The sequence below is a fragment of the Rhinopithecus roxellana genome, chromosome 16, assembly GCF_007565055.1.
Source record: "Rhinopithecus roxellana isolate Shanxi Qingling chromosome 16, ASM756505v1, whole genome shotgun sequence".
Lineage (NCBI taxonomy): Eukaryota > Metazoa > Chordata > Mammalia > Primates > Cercopithecidae > Rhinopithecus > Rhinopithecus roxellana.
The window spans coordinates 114,799,767-114,819,773 of NC_044564.1; the positions used below are offsets into that span (position 1 = coordinate 114,799,767).

At 42.7% G+C, this 20,007-nt stretch overlaps 1 protein-coding gene across 2 annotated transcripts; it reads left to right on the forward strand.

Moving 5' to 3' along the window:
* The first annotated feature begins 36 nt into the window (after window positions 1-36).
* On the forward strand, window positions 37-17,791 carry PRPF4 (pre-mRNA processing factor 4). 2 transcript variants are annotated; one of them, XM_030919508.1, is made up of 14 exons: window positions 37-182; window positions 953-1,130; window positions 3,671-3,857; window positions 7,299-7,386; window positions 7,777-7,856; window positions 8,027-8,120; window positions 8,836-8,930; window positions 10,995-11,092; window positions 11,532-11,655; window positions 12,999-13,088; window positions 15,284-15,406; window positions 15,514-15,621; window positions 15,712-15,830; window positions 16,345-17,764. In XM_030919508.1, the coding sequence occupies exons 8-14, from the start codon at window positions 11,011-11,013 to the stop codon at window positions 16,536-16,538; spliced, it is 840 nt and encodes a 279-aa protein (XP_030775368.1). In that variant the 5' UTR covers window positions 37-182; window positions 953-1,130; window positions 3,671-3,857; window positions 7,299-7,386; window positions 7,777-7,856; window positions 8,027-8,120; window positions 8,836-8,930; window positions 10,995-11,010; the 3' UTR covers window positions 16,539-17,764. The 2 variants fall into 2 exon arrangements, with proteins under 2 accessions (XP_030775368.1, XP_010368760.1); XM_010370458.2 differs by having other exon boundaries at window positions 47-182; window positions 11,034-11,092; window positions 16,345-17,791.
* The last annotated feature ends 2,216 nt before the right edge of the window (window positions 17,792-20,007 follow it).

Here is a 20,007-nt window from a genome sequence, read left to right on the forward strand (position 1 = left end):
CGCGCCGCTCCGGGCGCAGCGACGACTCTTGGCCCACGTCCTGTCTGTGACACACTTCCGGTCAGTGACGCACTTCCGCTCTGCTGGGCGCGCGGTGGAAGGTCTGAAACCGAGAGCTTGGATTTTGCTGGGGCCTCGCGGCTCCAGAGCCCAGCATGGCTTCCTCGCGAACCTCCTCCACGGTACAGAGCCCGGGATCTCAGCTCACTCTGGCAGGGGGCGCGAAGGGGGAAGAGGATCTCTGCGGGAAGGGGCCGTTAGGGACCGGGAGAAGGCGGTGGAGGGCTGAGAAGGAAGACTGCGGGACTCAGTGGTGTCCTACACAGCGGACCACAGTTTTCCTGACCCCTAAGCGCTTTCGTGGACTGTAGCTTATTTGCACCTCTCCCACTACAGCCCCAAAGGGCAAACATCTCTTCCGACTCATCCAGTAACGGGGCTCTGAAATAGGGAAGTGTCTTGGCCAAGGTTTATGCGTTTGGCAGATCTCAAAATTTTAGTGAGACCTACTAACTTCTACTACCTCACGTCTAGAAACGTTTGAAATGTATACACTCGTAATGTTGTAACTTGTTATCCTTTAGCACCGCGTTGGTTATTTCATCTATCCTTAGTATTTCCCCAGTGATGAGCAGTAATCTTGGATACATCGTAAAACACGAGATTCCACGTTTCTAGCAGAATAAACAGATTCCAGAGCAAACTTTTCATATGAAAATACTCGAGAGAACCTCACTAGTTTTTTCAATCCCGTCAACTAAAGTGAGGGACTGAAACACCCTCCCCTTACCTTCACCTCAAATCAATGAAGAACATCTTAAGTAGTGTCCAATTGGTCCTTTCAATTATGAAGGAAATAGGACTGTGAAACTCAGGGCGAGCTTCATCCTCGGGAAGTCCGGTAAATTGCCAAGATTAAACCTCAATTTAATTCAGATTTTTGATTTGGCAGGCAACCAAAACTAAAGCACCCGATGACTTAGTTGCTCCGGTTGTGAAGAAACCACACATCTATTATGGAAGTTTGGAAGAGAAGGAGAGGGAGCGTCTGGCCAAAGGAGAGTCTGGAATTTTGGGGAAAGAAGGACTTAAAGCAGGGATCGAAGCTGGAAATATTAATATAACCTCTGGTAAGATGCAAATTGTGAACCCATCTTTATCTCTTTATGTAATGAATACTTTCCTAAACTTGTATGTCATCAGTTTTATAATGTCAAAAAATTTCAATTCTTTTTTTTTAGACGGAATCTCGCTCTGTCACCAGGCTGGAGTGCAGTGGCGCGATCTCGGCTCACTGCAACCCCCGCCTCCCCGGTTCAGGCAGTTCTCCTTCTTCAGCCTCCCGAGTAGCCGGGATAACAGGCGCACACCACCAAGCCCGACTAATTTTTGTATTTTTAGTAGAGACGGGGTTTCATCATGTTGGTCAAACTCCTGACCTTGTGATCCGCCCCCCTCGTCCTCCCAAAGTGCTGGGATTACAAGCGTGAGCCACTGCGCCTGGCAGAATTTCAATTCTTAAACTTGCATCTATAAGGCTGTATTTTGCCTACCCCCTTATAATCATGCAGAGCGCCTTTTTCTTACAATCTGTTACGTAGTTTTTCTTCTACGAGTGAGCAGTCTTATCAAAAATTCAGTGTACATTCGGATTCAGATTGATTGCATTTGTCTTCTGGAGATCTAACATAGTTCTGGCATTGGTTTGCAGCTAGAGTGGTTCATGATATTCTCCCTTTTGAAGTTTTCCAATTATTTTTTACCCAAAGGGAAATATCTTTTTTTTTTTTTTTTTTTTTTTTTTTGACACAGGGTCTCACTCTCTTGCCCAGGCTGGAATGCAGTGGCATAACTTTGGCTCACTGCAACCTCTGCCTTTTGTGTTCAAGTGATTCTCCTGCCTCAGCTTCACGATTAGCTGAGATTACAGGTGCCCGCTACCACACCCAGCTAATTGTTGTATTTTTAGTAGAAATGTTGAATTTTTAGTAGAGATGACCTCAAATGATCCACACACCTCGGCCTCCCAAAGTGCTGGGATTACGGGCGTGAGCTACTGCACCTGGCTGAGATATCTTGTTTTATTATAAAAGTAATAGTGGCCAAGCCTGGTGGCTCAAACCTGTAATCCCAGCACTTTGGGAGGCTGCGAAGTGGGAGTCCGGCTTGAGCCCAGGGATTCGAGACCAGCCTGGGCAAATAGTGATACCCCATCTCTACAAAAAGTAGAAAATTAGCCGGGCATGGTGACACGTGCCTGTATTCCCAGCTAATTGGGGTTCTGAGGTGGGAGTTCAAGGCTGCAGTGAGTCATGGTTGTACCACTGCATTCCAGCCTGGACAACAGAGAGAGACCCTGTCTCAAAAAGGTAATAGTTATTTTTCTTTTAAAGGATCAAACAATGTATGAATGTGTGAAGTAGAAAATCCAGTATTTTTTTAATTGATTGTATATCTTTCTGAGAATTTTAATACAGCTACAAAAATACGTAATTTTTTCCATAAGTGAAAACATGATATGTAAATTGTTGTATAATCCCCATTTTTCATTTTATATACCATTGAGGATATTTTTCCATGTCAGTAATGAGAGGTCCACTATGTTTTTAAAATAAAATTATGCATATTTGTCATAAGAAATTCAGACAATACCAGAGGGCATAAAATGAAGACTCCTCTGGCCGGGTGTGATGGCTCACGCCTGTAATCCCAGCACTTTGGGAGACCGAGGTGGGTGGATCACGAGGTCAGGAGATGGAAACCATGCTGGCTAACATGGTAAAACCCCGTCTCTACTAAAAATACAAAAAAATTAGCCAGGCGTGGTGGCAGGCTCCTGTAGTCCCAGCTATTCGGGAGGCTGAGGCAGGAGAATGGTGTGAACCCGGGAGGCGGAGCTTGCAGTTGAGTCAGTTGAGCTTGCAGTGTTGAGTCAGCTTGCAGTGAGCTGAGATGGCGCCACTGCACTCCAGCCTGGACGACAGAGCAAGACTCCGTCTCAAAAAACTGAAGACTCCTCTGCAGTAGGGACATCTGTCAGGTTTCTCATTGATCCTCCCACACATTTTCTAAACACATGTACTGTAGCCTAGTGATTTTTTAAACTTTTTATACTGTTTTTAAACATAATGTCACCACGGTACATCTCATTTTTTATCACACTTGTATTTTGGTGTGGGTTTCAAAACTATTGCTAGATTTTCCAGAAATCCTTATAGTTGTAGAACTCTCATTTTCATGGTAATTGTTTGCAGTTTACTAGTTAATTATTTGTTAAGTATCTCTATACTGGGACTCCTTTAGAGAATAGCTTTGGCCACTGTTACAATAATGTCTATTACACCTTCTGGATAGACAAGCTAGTTAACGCATTTGCAAAAGATGTTCTGTACTCTTACTTTCTGGTCTCAGCCAAAGTTATGTATAGGTATAAAGTTAATAAATGAAACCAGAGGTGGCTTGAACCATTTTCCTGCCTTTTGAAGTTGTGTCATTTAGGTTTATGTGTTTGGCATAATTTAATAAACTGAAAAACAGTAAACTATAAAATGTGTAATATATTAGACATTACCTTTCTCTCAGGGCATACACAGACTGCAATTACTAGAAATTATTTATTTCTCTCCATTTGAAGAAGATCTGCTGATGTTGCCTGTTTTCTTTTTGGCAGGAGAAGTGTTTGAAATTGAAGAGCATATCAGTGAGCGACAGGCAGAAGTATTGGCTGAGTTTGAGAGAAGGAAGCGAGCCCGGCAGATCAATGTTTCCACAGATGACTCAGAGGTCAAGGCTTGCCTTAGAGCCTTGGGGGAACCCATCACACTTTTTGGAGAGGGTCCTGCTGAAAGAAGAGAAAGGTCACCTTTCTAAACATTTACTTTTTTTCTTTATTATAATCACAGGATTCTGCTCCATATTTTGGTTGATGTTCTAGTTAAACTTGAATAGAATGTCTCAAATCATGTTATCATGTTACCAGTGTCTTACTATGTTTATATGAGTTAGCCTATCATCTATCTTAGGCCAATTTTTACTCTACTATTAATTTTTTTTTCTTTTTTCTTTTTTCTTTTTTTTTTTTTTTTTTTTTTTTTTTTTTTTTTTTTTTTTTTTTTTTGAGGTGGAGTCTTCCTCTGTCACCCAGGCTGGAGTGCAGTGTCATGATCTTGGCTCACTGCAGCCTCCACCTCCCAGGTTCAAGCAATTTTCCTGCCTCAGCCTCCCACGTGGCTGGGATTACAGGCACCCGCCACCATGCCCAGCTAATTTTTGTATTTTTAGTAGAGACAGGGTTTCACCATGTTGGCCAGGCTGGTCTTGAACTCCTAACCTCAAATGATTCACCCACCTTAGCCTTCCAAAGTGCTGGAATTACAAGCGTGAGCCTCCACGCCTGGCCAGTTTTTCTTTATAGACTGGGAAGAGGGTGCTAACATGCTCCCTTGCCTCCCCTCCCCAGTGCAAGTTTTGAATTGGATAAACATTTGTTTTTGGGCTTTGAAAATTTAGACATCAAATGCATTCCATGTCAGTAACCTAAAACAATGATAAATGTTTTTTGGATTTTATTGAAGAGGAGTATGGTGCTCGGGTAATGCCCTCTTATGATTTACAGGTTGCAAAGTCTTTTAGTTGTGGTCTAGTCATACACAATTATGAGGAACCCTTCTGGTGTCTATCCACTGTCTCATCTCCCTTTCATCATCCAGCTTGTTGGAAGGGTTTTTTCTGTTACTCTCTTGAGGTCCTTACCCTTATTTACTCTTCAACCTGCTGCAAACTGACCGACCCCTGCCACATTAAAATTGCTCCTTATTAAGGTCACCAACCCACCTTTACTAAGAATAGCCCTAGTATACTGCCAGCCACTCCCTCCTTGGAATACTCCCTTTCCTTCACTCTCCTAAGACCAAATCCTCTTGATTTTCCTCTCTCTCCCTAGCTAGTTCTTCTCGCTTACCTTCTAAACCTCTTTTTCTCTGCCTACCCTTTACAGGCTGCCTCCTCTACTTGCCCTTGATGATCAGATCTACTCCCTTGGCATCATTCGCTGTGTGTGTTCTGTTGATTCCCAGATCTCTCGTAGCTCAGGCATCCCACAGGTACTTCAGACTTGAGACGTCTGAATTGAAATATTTCCCCACCTCTCTCCTATGCTCATACAGTTCTTAGTTGAAAATCTACCTAGCCTCCTTTATAATTCATCAGCAAAATCTAGTCTATTCTACTTGCGAGATACAACTCCAATCTATTGTTGCTCTATCTTTACTGCTTTCAAATCTGCACTGTTGTGATAGCCCCAAACATGTTGTGTTGATTGCTTGCTTAAAATCCTAGATTGTCTTCTCATACTTGGAGTAAAAAACTCTTTTCATGGTCTGTAAGGTCTTCAGCCTTACCCATACCACCCTTCCCCAATTTACTAGAATAGCCACATTGGTCCTTCTGGAATATGCTAGTTCTTTTTATGTCTTTCCACATAATTGGTCTATTTTTATTCTCTCTTGGCTTTTAGAACCTTTTTTTATTCCTTTTTTTTTTTTATTTTTTCTTTGAGACAGAGTCTCGCTGTGTCACCTAGGCTGGAGTACAATGGTGCAATCTCGGCTCACGGCAACCTCCACCTCCCAGGTACAAGCCATTCTCCTGCCTCAGCCTCCCAAGTAGCTGGGACTACAGGCATGTGCCACCATGTCTGGTTAAGTTTTGTATTTTTAGTGGAGACGGGATTTCACCATGTTGGCTAGGCTGGTCTCAAACTCCTGACCTCAAGTGATCCGCCTGCCTTGGCCTCCCAAAGTGCTGGGATTTCAGGCTTGAGCCTTTCTTCTTCATTTTTTATGAATCTGGATCCCTGTCAAACTATATTCTTTTGTTTCAGCATAAATGCCACCTATTCAAAGAAGCCTTTCATCACACCTAACCCCTCCATTCTCTGTCATAGTATGTTATTTTATTAGCCTTTTCGAAGGGTATACCTTTTTATTACTGTTCAGTTTGTTTTTTCCACCAGCAAAGTCTTATTCATTATTATGTTCCTTAAATGAATCCCTTGAGTCACTACTGCTACTATCTGAATTTCAGTCCACCGTTGTGACTCAGAGGGTCACTACAGCAGTACTGTCTGATTTCCCTGCCATTATTCTTCCCTTTTAATCCATTATTCGTACTGTTTCAGTGATCTTTCTCACCTGTAAGCCCTCCTGAGTGCTGCATTAGCAATTCTTTGTGACCTGGCCCCTCCTCGCATTTGCAGCCCTATTCTTCACCAGTCCTCTTCTATGTTCCACGCTCTAGCCATACTGAATTATTTATGACTGCAAGCTCAACATGTTTTTCTTACCTCCAGGCCTTATTTGTTTAACCCTCTGCCTGACATTTTCTCATTCTTAACCCCCTTAACCTGATTAATTGAGGACTCAATTTAGATAATTTTTTTTTAATGAAGGCTTCCCTGATCCTCTAAGCCTAGGTACATCCCCCTTACAAAGTCCCCTCTAGCACTGTGTGCTTACTGCTGTCGTGATAGGTAATATAATATAGTTCGCCAGTACTCTCTGTCGTTTCCCCAGGACTAAGCTACTTGAAATCAAGAATGGATTCTTAGTCATCACTGTATAGTTAGCACCTGAGTCCATATCTGGTACATTGTGGCACTGAGTGAAAGTTGGCAGTCTTCACAAACCAAGTGGTAGCAGTGTAGGGGCTCACTGACTCTAAACTGCATAGAGTAATTGCTTATAGTTGAATTTTGGGAATTTCCAAATAGAGAAGACTGAGTGGGAGAAACTACAGTGGGAGTTTAGCCATCCCCACTTGACTCTTTGAAGGTTGCTGGAGGGCTGGTCATAGTGGCTCATGCTCATAATCCCAGCACTTTGGGAGACTGAGGCAGGAGGATCACTTGAGCCCAGAAGTTCAAGACTTGCCTGAGCAACATAGCAAGACCTTGTCTCTGCAGAAAAATTTAAAAATTAGCCAGTTGTAGCAGTGTACCTGTAGTCCCAGCCACTCGGGAGTCTGGGGTAGAAGGATCGCTTGAGCCCAGGAGTTTGAGGCTGCAGTGACCCACGACCGTGCCACTGCACTCCACACTGGGCAACAACAAGACCTCATCTCTTGAAAAGAAAAGAAAAAGGTTGCTAGGTGGTTTGAATGGTGAGAGAATAGTAGAGGCTTGCTCCCATGTTAGGGGAGCTTTAAAAACAGTGTTTAAAACTGTGTTAAAGTGTACTTTAAAAACAGTGTTATGTCAACCATGTTTAAATTCTGATCCTTTTTTTTTTTTTTTTTAACAGGTTAAGAAATATCCTCTCAGTCGTCGGTACTGATGCCTTGAAAAAGACCAAAAAGGATGATGAGAAGTCTAAGAAGTCCAAAGAAGAGGTAGAACATGTCTTTAACTTCACAGTGTCAACATGAAGGAAATGAGGAGATAGGTCTCTCGTTTTCTGCTTTCAATGGTTTGCTTTGCTAAGATGATGGGGGGAAGTGCCTTTGAAGGCTCTAACATTCAAGAATAGTTGCTGGCAGTAGTTTTGGTTCCTTTGTAAGTATGAATGGAGCTAAGTGAGTTTTCCAGTCAGGAAAGAATCATAGCATTCCTGGTATAACCATCTATTTACATATCATAGAAAAAAATACAGTAGAAAGCCATATTCCTGATTGCATACTACTACCAAACGAATTCACCTTCTTTCTGGGCAGTTAAAATGGCGAAACGACAGGAGTAGAATGCTTCAGACTTGACCTTTCTGCTCTTAATTTGCCTTTCAGTATCAGCAAACCTGGTACCATGAAGGACCAAATAGCTTGAAGGTGGCAAGACTATGGATTGCTAATTATTCATTGCCCAGGTAAAGAGAGCCTCCAGTAGAAGAAAGAAGCATATTTTGTGTGTGCGTTTCCTCTCAGGAACTGAGTGCTTGATAATGACTGTGGTTGTTAAATGAAATTGAGGGGTAGATACATGTGGGCCTTTGTTTACAACCCTGTTGCTCCTGGTGATGGTGTTTCTGTGTCACAGGGCAATGAAACGCTTGGAAGAGGCCCGACTCCATAAGGAGATTCCTGAGACAACGAGGACCTCCCAGATGCAAGAGCTGCACAAGTCTCTCCGGGTAAGATGCTCCCAGCAATTGTCCCATGTCTTAAAGGTTCTTCATATTTGTGTGATTTTTCTACTTTGGCCCACCTCTGGGAAGGTAGAGGTGACTAGAGCAATCTCTCCCTGTTTGAGCTGAGCTGCTGTGACATGGAAGGAGCAATCAGTTAACGTGACAGGAGCTTACTGTGCTTTGTACTCAGCAGAGGCCTATGGTTCTCTTCTTTATTTCTCCCTGTTAATACGTCAAAGTTTCTCTGGGGTTTTCTGTTTATATTTATCTGACTCAGAAGTTGTGATACTAAGACTGTAGAAAACAGCTGGGCGCAGTGGCTCATGCCTGTAATCCCAGCACTTTGGGAGGCAGAGGTGGGTGGGTCACTTGAGCTCAGGAGTTTGAGACCAGCCTAGTCAACATGATGAAACCCTGTCTTTACTAAAAGTACAAAAATGTGCCAGGTATGGTGGCATGAGCCTGTAATCCCAGGTACTTGGGGGGCTGAGACGGGAGGATCGCTTGAACCTGGGAGACAGAGGTTGCATTGAGCCAAGATCACACCACTGCACTCCACTCTGGGCGACAGAGCAAGACTCTGTCTCAAAACCACAGAAGAATCTTGGGATGGGTTAAAACTGAAAAGTTGCTTTGTTCTTTTTTTGATGGAAAAGCCAAGGAACTCAGATTAACCTATTAATGATCACCGTGTGTGTGTGTTTTTTTTCTTTTTAAGTCTTTGAATAATTTTTGCAGTCAGATTGGGGACGATCGGCCTATCTCCTACTGTCACTTTAGTCCCAATTCCAAGATGCTGGCCACAGCTTGTTGGTAAGTTCCATTTTACAGTGACATTTTTTCCTAAACGGGGAACAGGTTCAGGAAAATATTAGCATTTGTCTTAGACGTCTATTTGTACGTCCTCTTTCTCTGCTTCTCATGATCGCACCAAACTACAGATGTCAGTCAGTGCTCTACCTGTTGTATAATATGATGTAGGCTTGGTTTAGCCGTTCTCAGTCTTCACCAGTGACGCCAGAGATTTATTACACTCTAGCACTCTCACATTCTTGACACTAGTATTTTGGAGCAGGTCGTGTAGTGAGTTTATAGACCAACTAGTATCCGTAACCCAGTCTGGCTTTTCTTTTTCAGTTATGTGATCTCCCTAAGATACTTAATCACTGTCAGCTTCAGTGTCCTTATCTGAAAAGTGGGATAAGGTAGTGTTTGTAAAGCATATTGCCTTGACAGTGCCTGGTATGTAGTAAGGACTCATTAAATGTTAATTATTGGTTTATCTTTGTTTTATTTTCTTATCACCACATATGCAGAAAACTCAGGATATGGTAACTTTGTTGTTTTGTTTGAGTTTGGTTATTTGTTTTGGTTTTTTTTTTTGAGACGGAGTCTCGCTTTGTCACCCAGGCTGGAGTGCAGTGGCATGATGTCCACTCATTGCAAGCTCCGCCTCCTGGGTTCACACCGTTCTTCTGCCTCAGCTTCCTGAGTAGCTGGGACTACAGGTGCCTGCCACCACACCTGGCAAATTTGTGTGTGTGTGTGTGTGTGTGTGTGTGTTTTTAGTAGAGACAGGGTTTCATCATGTTAGCCAGGATGGTCTCGAACTCCTGACCTTGTGATCCACCCGCCTCGGCCTCCCAAATGGTTGTGTTTTTTTGTGAGACACGGCTAACTAAAGAGAAAGGAAACTTAGATTTAATACACAGGAGCTACTTGACTAGGCCAACCTTGAGACTGGTTCAGGAGAAAGCCAAGGGACTGCACAAATCAGTCCACCTCTCCAAGCCTCATTACCTTCACTATAAAGTGTAAATGATTGTTCCTGCTGTACCTACTTCACAGGTCTGTTGGAAAGATCATCTGAGGTAATAGATATAAAAGTAATTTGTTGAAAATTTTCCAAAAATTAGGCTGTCCTAAATAAAGTTTAAGGCCAGCCAGGCGGGGTGGCTCACGCTTGTAATCCCAGCACTTCAGAAGGCCGAGGCGGGAGGATCACTTGAGCCCAGCAGTTTGAGACCAGCCTGGGCAGCATAATGAGACCCTGTCTCTACACATTTTTTTTTTTTTATTTTGAGACGGAGTCTCATACTGTCACCCAGGCTGGAGTGTAGTGGCACGATATCAGCTCACTTCATGCTCCGCTTCCTGGGTTCACGCCATTCTCCTGCCTGAGCCTCCCAAGCAGCTGGGACTACAGGTGCCCACCACCATGCCCGGCTAATTTTTTGTATTTTTAGTAAAGACAGGGTTTCACTGTGTTAGCCAAAAGGGGTTCAATCTCCTGACCTTGTGATCTGCCTGCCTCGGCCTCCCAAAGTGCTGGGATTACAGGCGTGAGCCACTATACCTGGCCAATAAAATTTTTTTAAATTTATTTAATTTTTTAAAGGTTAGCCAGGTGTGGTGGCATGCGCCTGTTAGTCCCAGCTACTCAGGAGGCTGAGTGATAGAATTGCTTGAGCCTGGGAGGTTGAGGCTGCAGTGAACTGTGATCACGCTACTGCACTCCAGCCTAGGTGACAGAGTGACACCCTTTCTCAAAAAAAAAAATTTAAATACTTTGTAATCAGCAAAATACTGTTCATATTTAAGGATAGTATCACTATTAATATTAGTATTATTGGATAGTTTAATTTGCCCCACCTTCCCTCACAAGTGGATCCAAAAGTGAAGGAAAATGGCTACTGGTGTAGTGTTAATTATAGTCCAGTAAAAGCCTCTAGTTGCGTGCGGGCTGGAGGTAGCTTTTTCTTCTATAACCCTTCCAACTATAAGGCTTTTATATTTCTGTCAGCCATTGTAAAGTTTATTGGGGTTGAGAAGAGATTGTCCTTTAGTAATATTACCAAGGTACCTTTTCCTTCCCAGACCAACCCTGGCTGAGATGCTTTCCTTTGTATTTGATAGGAGTGGGCTTTGCAAGCTCTGGTCTGTTCCTGATTGCAACCTCCTTCACACTCTTCGAGGTAAGTTAGAGTCTTATCTAAATCTCAGTCTTTTTCCCAGTGTGAACTCACTTAAGCTGTAAACTCTGCTTGACACACAGACCCCATACACACAGCATTAATTCTTGATTTGATTTGACTTGGTTTTCTCTGGCTGCAAGACTGGACTATCACAACCTCATACACATCCACTTTTCTGTCATGTCCAGTCACACTCTGGCATTTTGTAATCTCTAAACCAAAAACTACAATGGGTTTTTTTGTGTTTTGCTTTTTTAAAAAATATAAACAGTAGCTTAAAATAGTTCATGTTTTAGTAGTTGAATAGTCACTTTAATACTCTGTATGTTCACATGTTTCCTAGTATATACTTACCTGTGATGTTCATCATAGTCTGTATTTGTACACAGGTTATGAAGAGGCAGGAACCTTTTAACTTGGATCTCTTACACTCCTTTAGGGCATAACACAAATGTAGGAGCAATTGTATTCCATCCCAAATCTACTGTCTCCTTGGACCAAAAAGATGTCAACCTGGCCTCTTGTGCGGCTGATGGCTCTGTGAAGCTTTGGAGTCTCGACAGGTGAATATCACTGTTCTGTGGCCCACACTGCCATCACTAAAGAAGATGTTTGATTGGTTGGTCCCCAGGACCTCAGGTTAAAAATCTGGCATTTAGGCCATGCACAGTGGCTCACACCTTAAGGCTGAGGCAGGAGAATTGCTTAAACCTGGGAGGTGAAGGTTGCGGTGAGCTGAGATTGCACCACTGCACTCCAGCCTGGGTGACAGAGCAAGACTCTGTCTTGAAAGAAAAAAAAATCTGGCATTTAACCCTCAAGATGGTTTAAGAGTCAAGGTAACTTAGTGTGAAAATGAAGTAAGTGGAAGATTTCATTCTTAGGCCTTTTCTTACTAAAGGAGTTACGTCAGTTTTTTCTTACCTGTTAACTTTAGATCTTGATTTTTGCCTGTAGCCTAGTGACCACTATTTCCTGGCTCCATTTATTCCAGAAAGATCCAGGCTACCTCCTGCATGATTAACAATGAACTAGAGATAATCTTGGCAGTTCATTGGTTCTTAGCAAACAGCCACAGGGGAGAGGAAAATGAGGTTCTGTCTAGCAGTACTACCAGGGAGATGTCTCCTCCCAATAGCGTCATCCTTTACCTAGAACGTATTTTCCAACTACAACAGTTTTTTAAAATGTGTTTATATGATTGTTTTCAAAAAAAAAAAAGAAAAAAACAACTTCGGAAGCACCCCGTTGGCCAAAAGACATCTGAATTTAATTGCTTAGTTTTCTTTCTTTGGGAAAACAGATGAAGGCTTTTACTTGAGAATTTTTATAAGAGCTAATTAATGTCTTCACTCCTCACCAGGCAAGGTCTAACTTATGAGCACAGCGAGTTTTAATTGGCTTTGGCAATACTTAGCAGTATTTATTCCCTTCGGGCTTTGGCTTGTTCTGTGTATGCACATTGACAAAGTTCTCTTTTTAATTACCCTCCTTAGAGTTCATGTTTATTCCTTTTGCTGATGTTTCAGATCTTTTGGTGGTTGCTGGGTAGTAGAATTTAATAGCCACCTAAAGGAGACTAAGCCTCATCTCTAGTTAGGAGTTCCTTTTTCATTTGGATCTTAGAACAGGCTTAAATTTGAAGAAGGTTTATCTGTAATCCTGTACCAAAACTGTGATTTCTGTGTCCGTATGTCTCTTCCAAAGCATGTTTTCTTTCTAGAATTCAGGTACTCCTTTGGTGCAGAATGACTATTTTGCTTATTGGGCCAAAGTATTTTACAAGTGTAGTTACATTGTTTAGCCTCTCATGTTGTACAGAATGGGTATAGCTGCACAAAAGGTAATCAGTTTTGGGAATATTTATATGTCTATAAAATTGTTTATATGTTTGGTTCCTTTCCAGTGATGAACCAGTGGCAGATATTGAAGGCCATACAGTGCGTGTGGCCCGGGTAATGTGGCATCCATCAGGACGTTTCCTGGGCACCACCTGGTGAGCCATCCTGTTACTGTTTTATCCATATAGGCCTGTGGCATCTTCTTAACCCTTTATGGCTATCTGCCAGATGAATTTTTAGAGCAGAGATCTTTAAGTAGGATTTTTTTGGGCTGCAGGGAATTGGAATCAGAGGAGAATGTTTAATATAGTGAGGGCTAAGTATATTTGCCTTTTTTTTTTTTTTTTTTTTGAGATGGAGTCTCACTCTGTCACCCAGGCTAGAGTGCAGTGGCGCGATCTCAGCTCACTGCAACCTCCGCCTCCTGGGTTCAAACGATTCTCCTGCCTTGACCTCCCTAGTAGCTGGGACTACAGGCGTGTGCCACCACGCCCAGCTAATTTTTTATTTTTGGTAGAGACGGTTTCACCATGTTGGTCAGGCTGGTCTTGAACTCCTGACGTCAAGTGATCTGCCCGCCTCGGCCTCCCAAAGTGCTGGGATCACAGGCATGAGGCACCGCGCCCAGCCATATTTGCCTTTAAATTACAATTAATCTGAAATTTCAGAGTTACAAATTACCAGAAAAAAGGATTTTCACTCTTGTCCAATACTACAAGTATGTAAGTCTCCCTTCCTGGTTCTGTAAGTTCAGGGAGGCTAGAATCTGTTCGAGAACTTTTTCATTAAGCTATAATTTACATACAATGGAATTGATTTAAGTGTACAAAGCTATCAGTCTTTACAAATGCGTACCATTCCTGTGACCCACACCCCTGTCAATATAGAGAACAGTCCCATCACCCCAGAAAGGTCCCTCATGCCCTTTTCCAGCCAACTCCCGTTCTGAAGCAACCGCTGATCTGACTTCTATCACCATAAATTAATTATGTCTATTCATACTGTGTGAATTCATTTGTGGCAGGCTTCTTTCTCTCAGCATAACATTGTTAAGAGTCATTCATGTTGTTGCATGTATTAGTAATTCCTTTTTATTGCTAGGGGTTGTTCATTTTCATGACTGTGCCATAGTTTATCCATTCTGTTGATGGACACTTGGGCTGTTTCCAGGTTTGGGCCAGTTGGAATGAAGCTGCTATAAATATTCTTGTACCAGGCTTTTTGTGGACATGAGTACAAATTGCTAGGTCATAGGGTAGAGGTATTAGATGTATATTTAACTTTTTCTAAACTCCCCACCAGTTTTCCAAAACAGTTACACCATTTTACATTCCCAGAGTTCTGGTTACTTCACATCCCTGTTAACATTTGGTGTTGTCAGACTTACCATTTTGCCCAGTCTAGCAAGTGTGTAGTGATCTCCCATGATTTTCATTCTTATTACCCTGATCACTGTTGCTCTTGAGTGCCCTGTCATATGCTTTGCCTGTTTTTTTAATTGAGTTTGTCTCTTTTGTCTTTATTTCCATGTGCATAGTCAGTTACACCACTGTGTACTGAAGAGACTTTCCTTTCTCTGTTGGAAATGTTTCAGTACCCTTGTTGAAAATCATCTGACCATGTATGTGTGGTTATTTCTGTACTTCCTGTTCTCTTCCGTTGATCTGTTTGTCTGTGAGTGATTTTTGTATTCGCAACATCCATTTTAGGGCCTAGTAAATGTATAAATGCTTGATAAATGAAAGAACATAGCAGTGGAAGAAGAAAGAAGGCAACACAGTCTTTGCTGGGCCATTCTTGGGGAATCATGTTATTAAAGTAGCCACTAGGTTGGGCATGGTGACTCACACGTGTAATCCCAGCACTTTGGGAGACCAAGGTGGGTGGATCACCTGAACTCAGGAGTTCGAGACCAGCCTGGCCAACATAGTGAAACCCCATCTGTACAAAAAATACAGAAATTAGCCGGGCATGGTGGCACACACCTGTAGTCCCAGCTACTCAGAAGGCTGAGGCAGGAGAATGACTTGAACCCAGGAAGTGGAGCTTGCAGTGAGCCGAGATTGCGCCACTGTACTCCAGGCTGGGCAACAGAGTGAGACTCTTGTCTCAAAAACAAAAAAGGCACTAGAGGTTTATAGCGAGTCCATGGTTTTCAGTCAGCACCTAAGGCAGATAAGCTTAGTTGTTGAGTCATTATTTATGTCAGAAAGGAGCTTCCTGTTAATATGATTATATGAATAGTTTCGGAAGCATTAATAACTTAAGCTATAATGACTTACAATACTTTATATGTTGTAGAAACTGAATAAATACCAGCTGGTTGATTGTTAGTCTGATTTGGTTTTAGCTATGACCGTTCATGGCGATTATGGGATTTGGAGGCTCAAGAGGAGATCCTGCATCAGGAAGGCCACAGCATGGGTGTGTATGACATTGCCTTCCATCAAGATGGCTCTTTGGCTGGCACTGGGTAAGGCTTCTCCCATGTAGCCAGGGGCAGCTCAGTACTCTGACCTCTTATGTATGCTTCCACAGAGAACTGGATTCAAAGTGTTCATTTATAAATTATTTTATCAGGGGACTGGATGCATTTGGTCGAGTTTGGGACCTACGCACAGGACGTTGTATCATGTTCTTAGAAGGCCACCTGAAAGAAATCTATGGAATAAATTTCTCCCCCAATGGGTAAAGTAAACACACTGAATGAGGGGTGAAAAGGGGTTCTGGGTTAGAAAGTACTCTATTTCTAACTTCAGTACTGCATCCGGTCCACAGCTATCACATTGCAACCGGCAGTGGTGACAACACCTGCAAAGTGTGGGACCTTCGACAGCGGCGTTGCGTCTACACCATCCCTGCTCATCAGAACTTAGTGACTGGTGTCAAGTTTGAGCGTAAGCTTTCCTCCTATTTTAGATCTAAGTGACACAGACAAACAGTATTATGTTCCCGTGGAGTACAGGCCAGACTTTAGCTTAAACTGAGAAGTAGAACAGGAGAGAATTTGACCTACTGGTAAAGGAGCACATTATGATTTCCTTCCCCCTGCCATACCCTTAGATCTGTGGAAAAGCATGCTTCTCGCTGCTGGAAGTAAAGACTTGCATGAGTGCTTTGCTTCATGCTTTCCTCCATGGATGCTCTGAGCACTGAATTCTAAATATTATTCTGAACAGATTTACAGTCAGGGAATGAGCCAAAAGACCTTACTGTTATTTGTTCCCTTAAGTCGGCCTTGGGTTATCCCCTTTACCTGGAGGCCTAGTAGGAAGACAGAATCAATGTTGACTTTTTCTGAATGTAGAAAGAAGTTTTTAAAAATAGTATGTTTTTGCAGACTTTTGTGCTTTTGTTGTCTTCTCTTTTGAATACCTGAATTCCTCAAGCAATTCCCCTTCTCCTCTGTAGCTATCCATGGGAACTTCTTGCTTACTGGTGCCTATGATAACACAGCCAAGATCTGGACTCACCCAGGCTGGTCCCCGCTGAAGACTCTGGCCGGCCACGAAGGCAAAGTGATGGGCCTAGATATTTCTTCCGATGGGCAGCTCATAGCCACTTGCTCATATGACAGGACCTTCAAGCTCTGGATGGCTGAATAGATGACAGTGGAAAAAGGACTTGAACCTCAAGCTCTCTCTAAGGAGCTGTTTTCCTCAAAAGAGAAGAATTGAAGTGTTTAGTTCTATCATGTTGTCTGCCAATTACCATGCGTAGACCCTCACTAGAATTGGATTTCCATGTCAGCCCCCACTCCAGGCAGGCAGCCCAATCCCTAGGTAATGGTGAACCCCTCTCATGGTTGAAAATGTATTACCTTTTTATGCCCTGCCATGAACTGTGTAGACATTGTTTTTATTAATCTTTTGTTTGGCCAGGCATGGTGGCTCATGCCTATAATCCTAGCACTTTGGGAGGCTGAGTTGGGCAGATCACTTGAGCTCAGAAGTCCAAGACTAGCCTGGGCAACATGGCAAATGCCGTCTCTACAAAAAAAATACTAAAATTAGCCTGTTGCGGTGACTTGTGCCTGTGGTTCCGGCTACTTGGGAGGCTGAGGTAGGAGGGATTGCTTAAGCCTGGTAGGTGGAGGTTGTAGTGAGCTGAGATTGTGCCATTGCACTGTAGCCTGGGTGACAGAGCAAGACCTTATCTCAAAAAAAAAAAAAAAAATCTTTTGTTCGAATGCCCTATAGCCATCCTCACAGCACCCAGGATTGTGACTGACTGCATTTTTAATTACTGAAACTTGGCTTTCCATAACATGGTACATGCTTCAGGACTACATGTGACCCAGAGAGCAAGGTGGCTGAACTATAGTCGGGAAGCCCTCGGGTAAAGAGGCACGTCTCACCAATTATTGGTTAAACAATGCGTAACAGCGAACACTTCCTTTCCCTGGAGAATGGGATGTGAAGCAGTAGACCGCAGCCACGCTGATGGTTATGCAGTGAAGAAGACTTCACCTCTTCCTGTTGAGTTTGCTTGGAATGCTGGCTGCATCAGGAAACTCTGAAATGAACATTTGCTTTGTCAGAAAATATCTTTTATTTTACTTTGAAGTTTGGCAACCTTCATGTTACCCTAAAACAAAACCATTGTGTCAGGAGTCAAACAAATGTTTAGAAAGCAAACATGATGTGTCTGTTGTACAACCTCCTTTCTGTTGGCTATTTAAAGGATGTACTTCATGTATTAAAGGGTACTTTTATGTTGAAGTAACTGGAAAAAAAGCCCTAATGGGTATTCCTAAACCTAAACCTTTTCTTTATTCCACGTTTGCTATGGCAAAATCCTGTTACAAAAACTATGCTATAGAGAATTATTTTCTGTAGTTAAGCATTTCTGAATCCTAGCCATTGGTCCATAGAGGTCGCCTTTTTTTTGGTTTGGGATATAATGGATGATCTCAAATATGGATTACTCTGATTTATGTCTCCTTAGCACCTTGTTAACAATTTTTTTTAAATAGAGGGCTGTTTACACTGTGGGCCAGACTACCAGTAAGTCAGGTCTGGACTCATTACAATTCTTACTTTCCTGTCGTGCTCCTCTTTTCACCTCAACTGTACAACCTCTGAACTCTCAAATTACACAGTAAATTAAAAAAAAAAAAAAGAATTTGGAAGAAGAAAGGGTTGTCAGAGTTACTAAAGGCCTTCTTGGCCGGACACGTTGGCTCACACATGGAATTGCTTGAACCTGGGAGGCAGAGGTTGCAGTGAGCCAAGATCACGTCATTGTACTCCAGCCTGGGCAACAGAGCAAGACTCCATCTCAAAAAAAAAAAAAAAACTTTTCATTTGCTGCTGTGGAGAGGCTGACGATGACTTTGGTCAGCTCTGTGCTGTGGACTCTGAATGTGTGATGTATCACCAAACAGCTGGATTGTTTTGTTTCAGTTTGAGACGGTCTCGCTCTGTCACCCAGGCTGGAGTGCAGTAATGAGAACACAGCTCACCGCAGCCTTGACTTCCTGTGCTCAAGTGATTCTCCTGCTTCATCCCCTCATCCTCCTGTGTAACTGAGATCACAGGAGGATGCCAGCATGCCTGGCTGATGTTTTGATTTTTTGTAGAGACATGATTTCACTTTGTTGCCCAGGCTGGTCTCAAATTTCTGGGCTCTTGCAGTCCTGCCTTGGCCTCCCAAAATGCTGGGATTACAGGCATGAGCCACTGTGCCTGACCTAAACATACTGTGTTTAATCTGATTTCAATTATAACCAAGTAGTTGCATTTCTTATGTAGTTGTCAAGTAGTTGCATTTCCTATGTAGCTGTTCAGCTTCCGAATTGTCAGGACTACCCTCTGTTGCTCACTTCACTATTGTTCAAGTATTAATGAATTCTATTTCATAGACTGCAATGAAGAGAAATTTTTTTCTTACCTTTGTAGTATGTGTAAAATAATGAACACTGGTGAATTAGCATGCAATTGGATATAATGTGCTAACAAAGATTTTTCGTTTCTCAGGTTTGAATTTTACTATTAGTTCCCTTCTACTTGTTTTTGTTTTTTGGTTGTTCCAAGAGGTAGCAGTTGGGTGGAAACATTTCATCTAAGCCTTTGACAGAACAGATACCTCGTGGGCTATTTCTTCACAGGAATTAAAACATCATTGTAAGAAAGTGGTTAAGAAGCACAAAGCCAGGCGTGGCATTTGTGAAAATGGCGAGATAAACAGCCCCAGAAGTGTTCACAGAACACTTAGTCCCTACCTAGATGGTGTACCAGGCACATTCAGATACCTCGTTTAATCTCCACCATCTTTTGAGTTTATTTTTCCCTTTTTATGGACAAAACTGAGGCTCCAAGAAACACTTGCTCAAGTTTACCCAACTAGCAAGTGATGGAGCCTGAATCTGAACTATCATCTGACCATTGGTGACCTTGTGAAGATTTCACAGGTTCCCCACACTGACCAGACAAAAGGACCGGTGCAGCCAGCATGGCCTGTTTCCTGTACGAAGTCTGAGCTTTTTAAAGACTCTCCACTTTGTATAATGCCCCCACTCTTTTTTTTTTTTTTTTAAGAGATGGGATCTTGGCTGGGTGCAATGGCTCACACCTATAATCCCAGCACTTTGGTCAGGAGTTTGAAACCAGCCTGGCCAACATGGTGAAACCCCCATCTCTACAAAAAATACCAAAACTTAGTCAGGCATGGTGGCGGGCACCTGTAATCCCAGCTACTCAGGAGGCTGGGACAGGAGAATCGCTTGAACCCGGGAGACAGAGGTTGCACTTAGCTGGGATCGTGCCATTGCACTCCAGCCTGGGCGACAAGAGCAAAACTCCATCTCAAAAAAAAAAAAGAGATGGGATCTCTAACTCCTAGGTTCAAATGATCATCCTGCCTAAGCCTCCTGAGTAGCTGAGATACAGGCATGGGCCACTGTGCCCACCTTGTATACTGCTCTTTTGACAAGTCACTTCCATCTCTGAGCTCATGCCCAATGGAGTTAAAGTAACTCCCCCACATCCCGAATGGATGAGGAGCCTATTGTTATCAACAAGATAGCTATTTGCATTTGTAGTCAGATGATCTTTCATCCTGTGGAACTGTGGC

Bases quoted from the DNA above. Each gene is read 5' to 3' on its own strand.
- PRPF4 (XM_010370458.2), top strand. From the start codon at position 156: ATGGCTTCCTCGCGAACCTCCTCCACG. The intron at 7,387-7,776 runs GTAGAACATGTC...TTTGCCTTTCAG, and splicing joins CTAAGAAGTCCAAAGAAGAG to TATCAGCAAACCTGGTACCA. The intron at 15,622-15,711 runs GTAAAGTAAACA...TCCGGTCCACAG, and splicing joins ATAAATTTCTCCCCCAATGG to CTATCACATTGCAACCGGCA.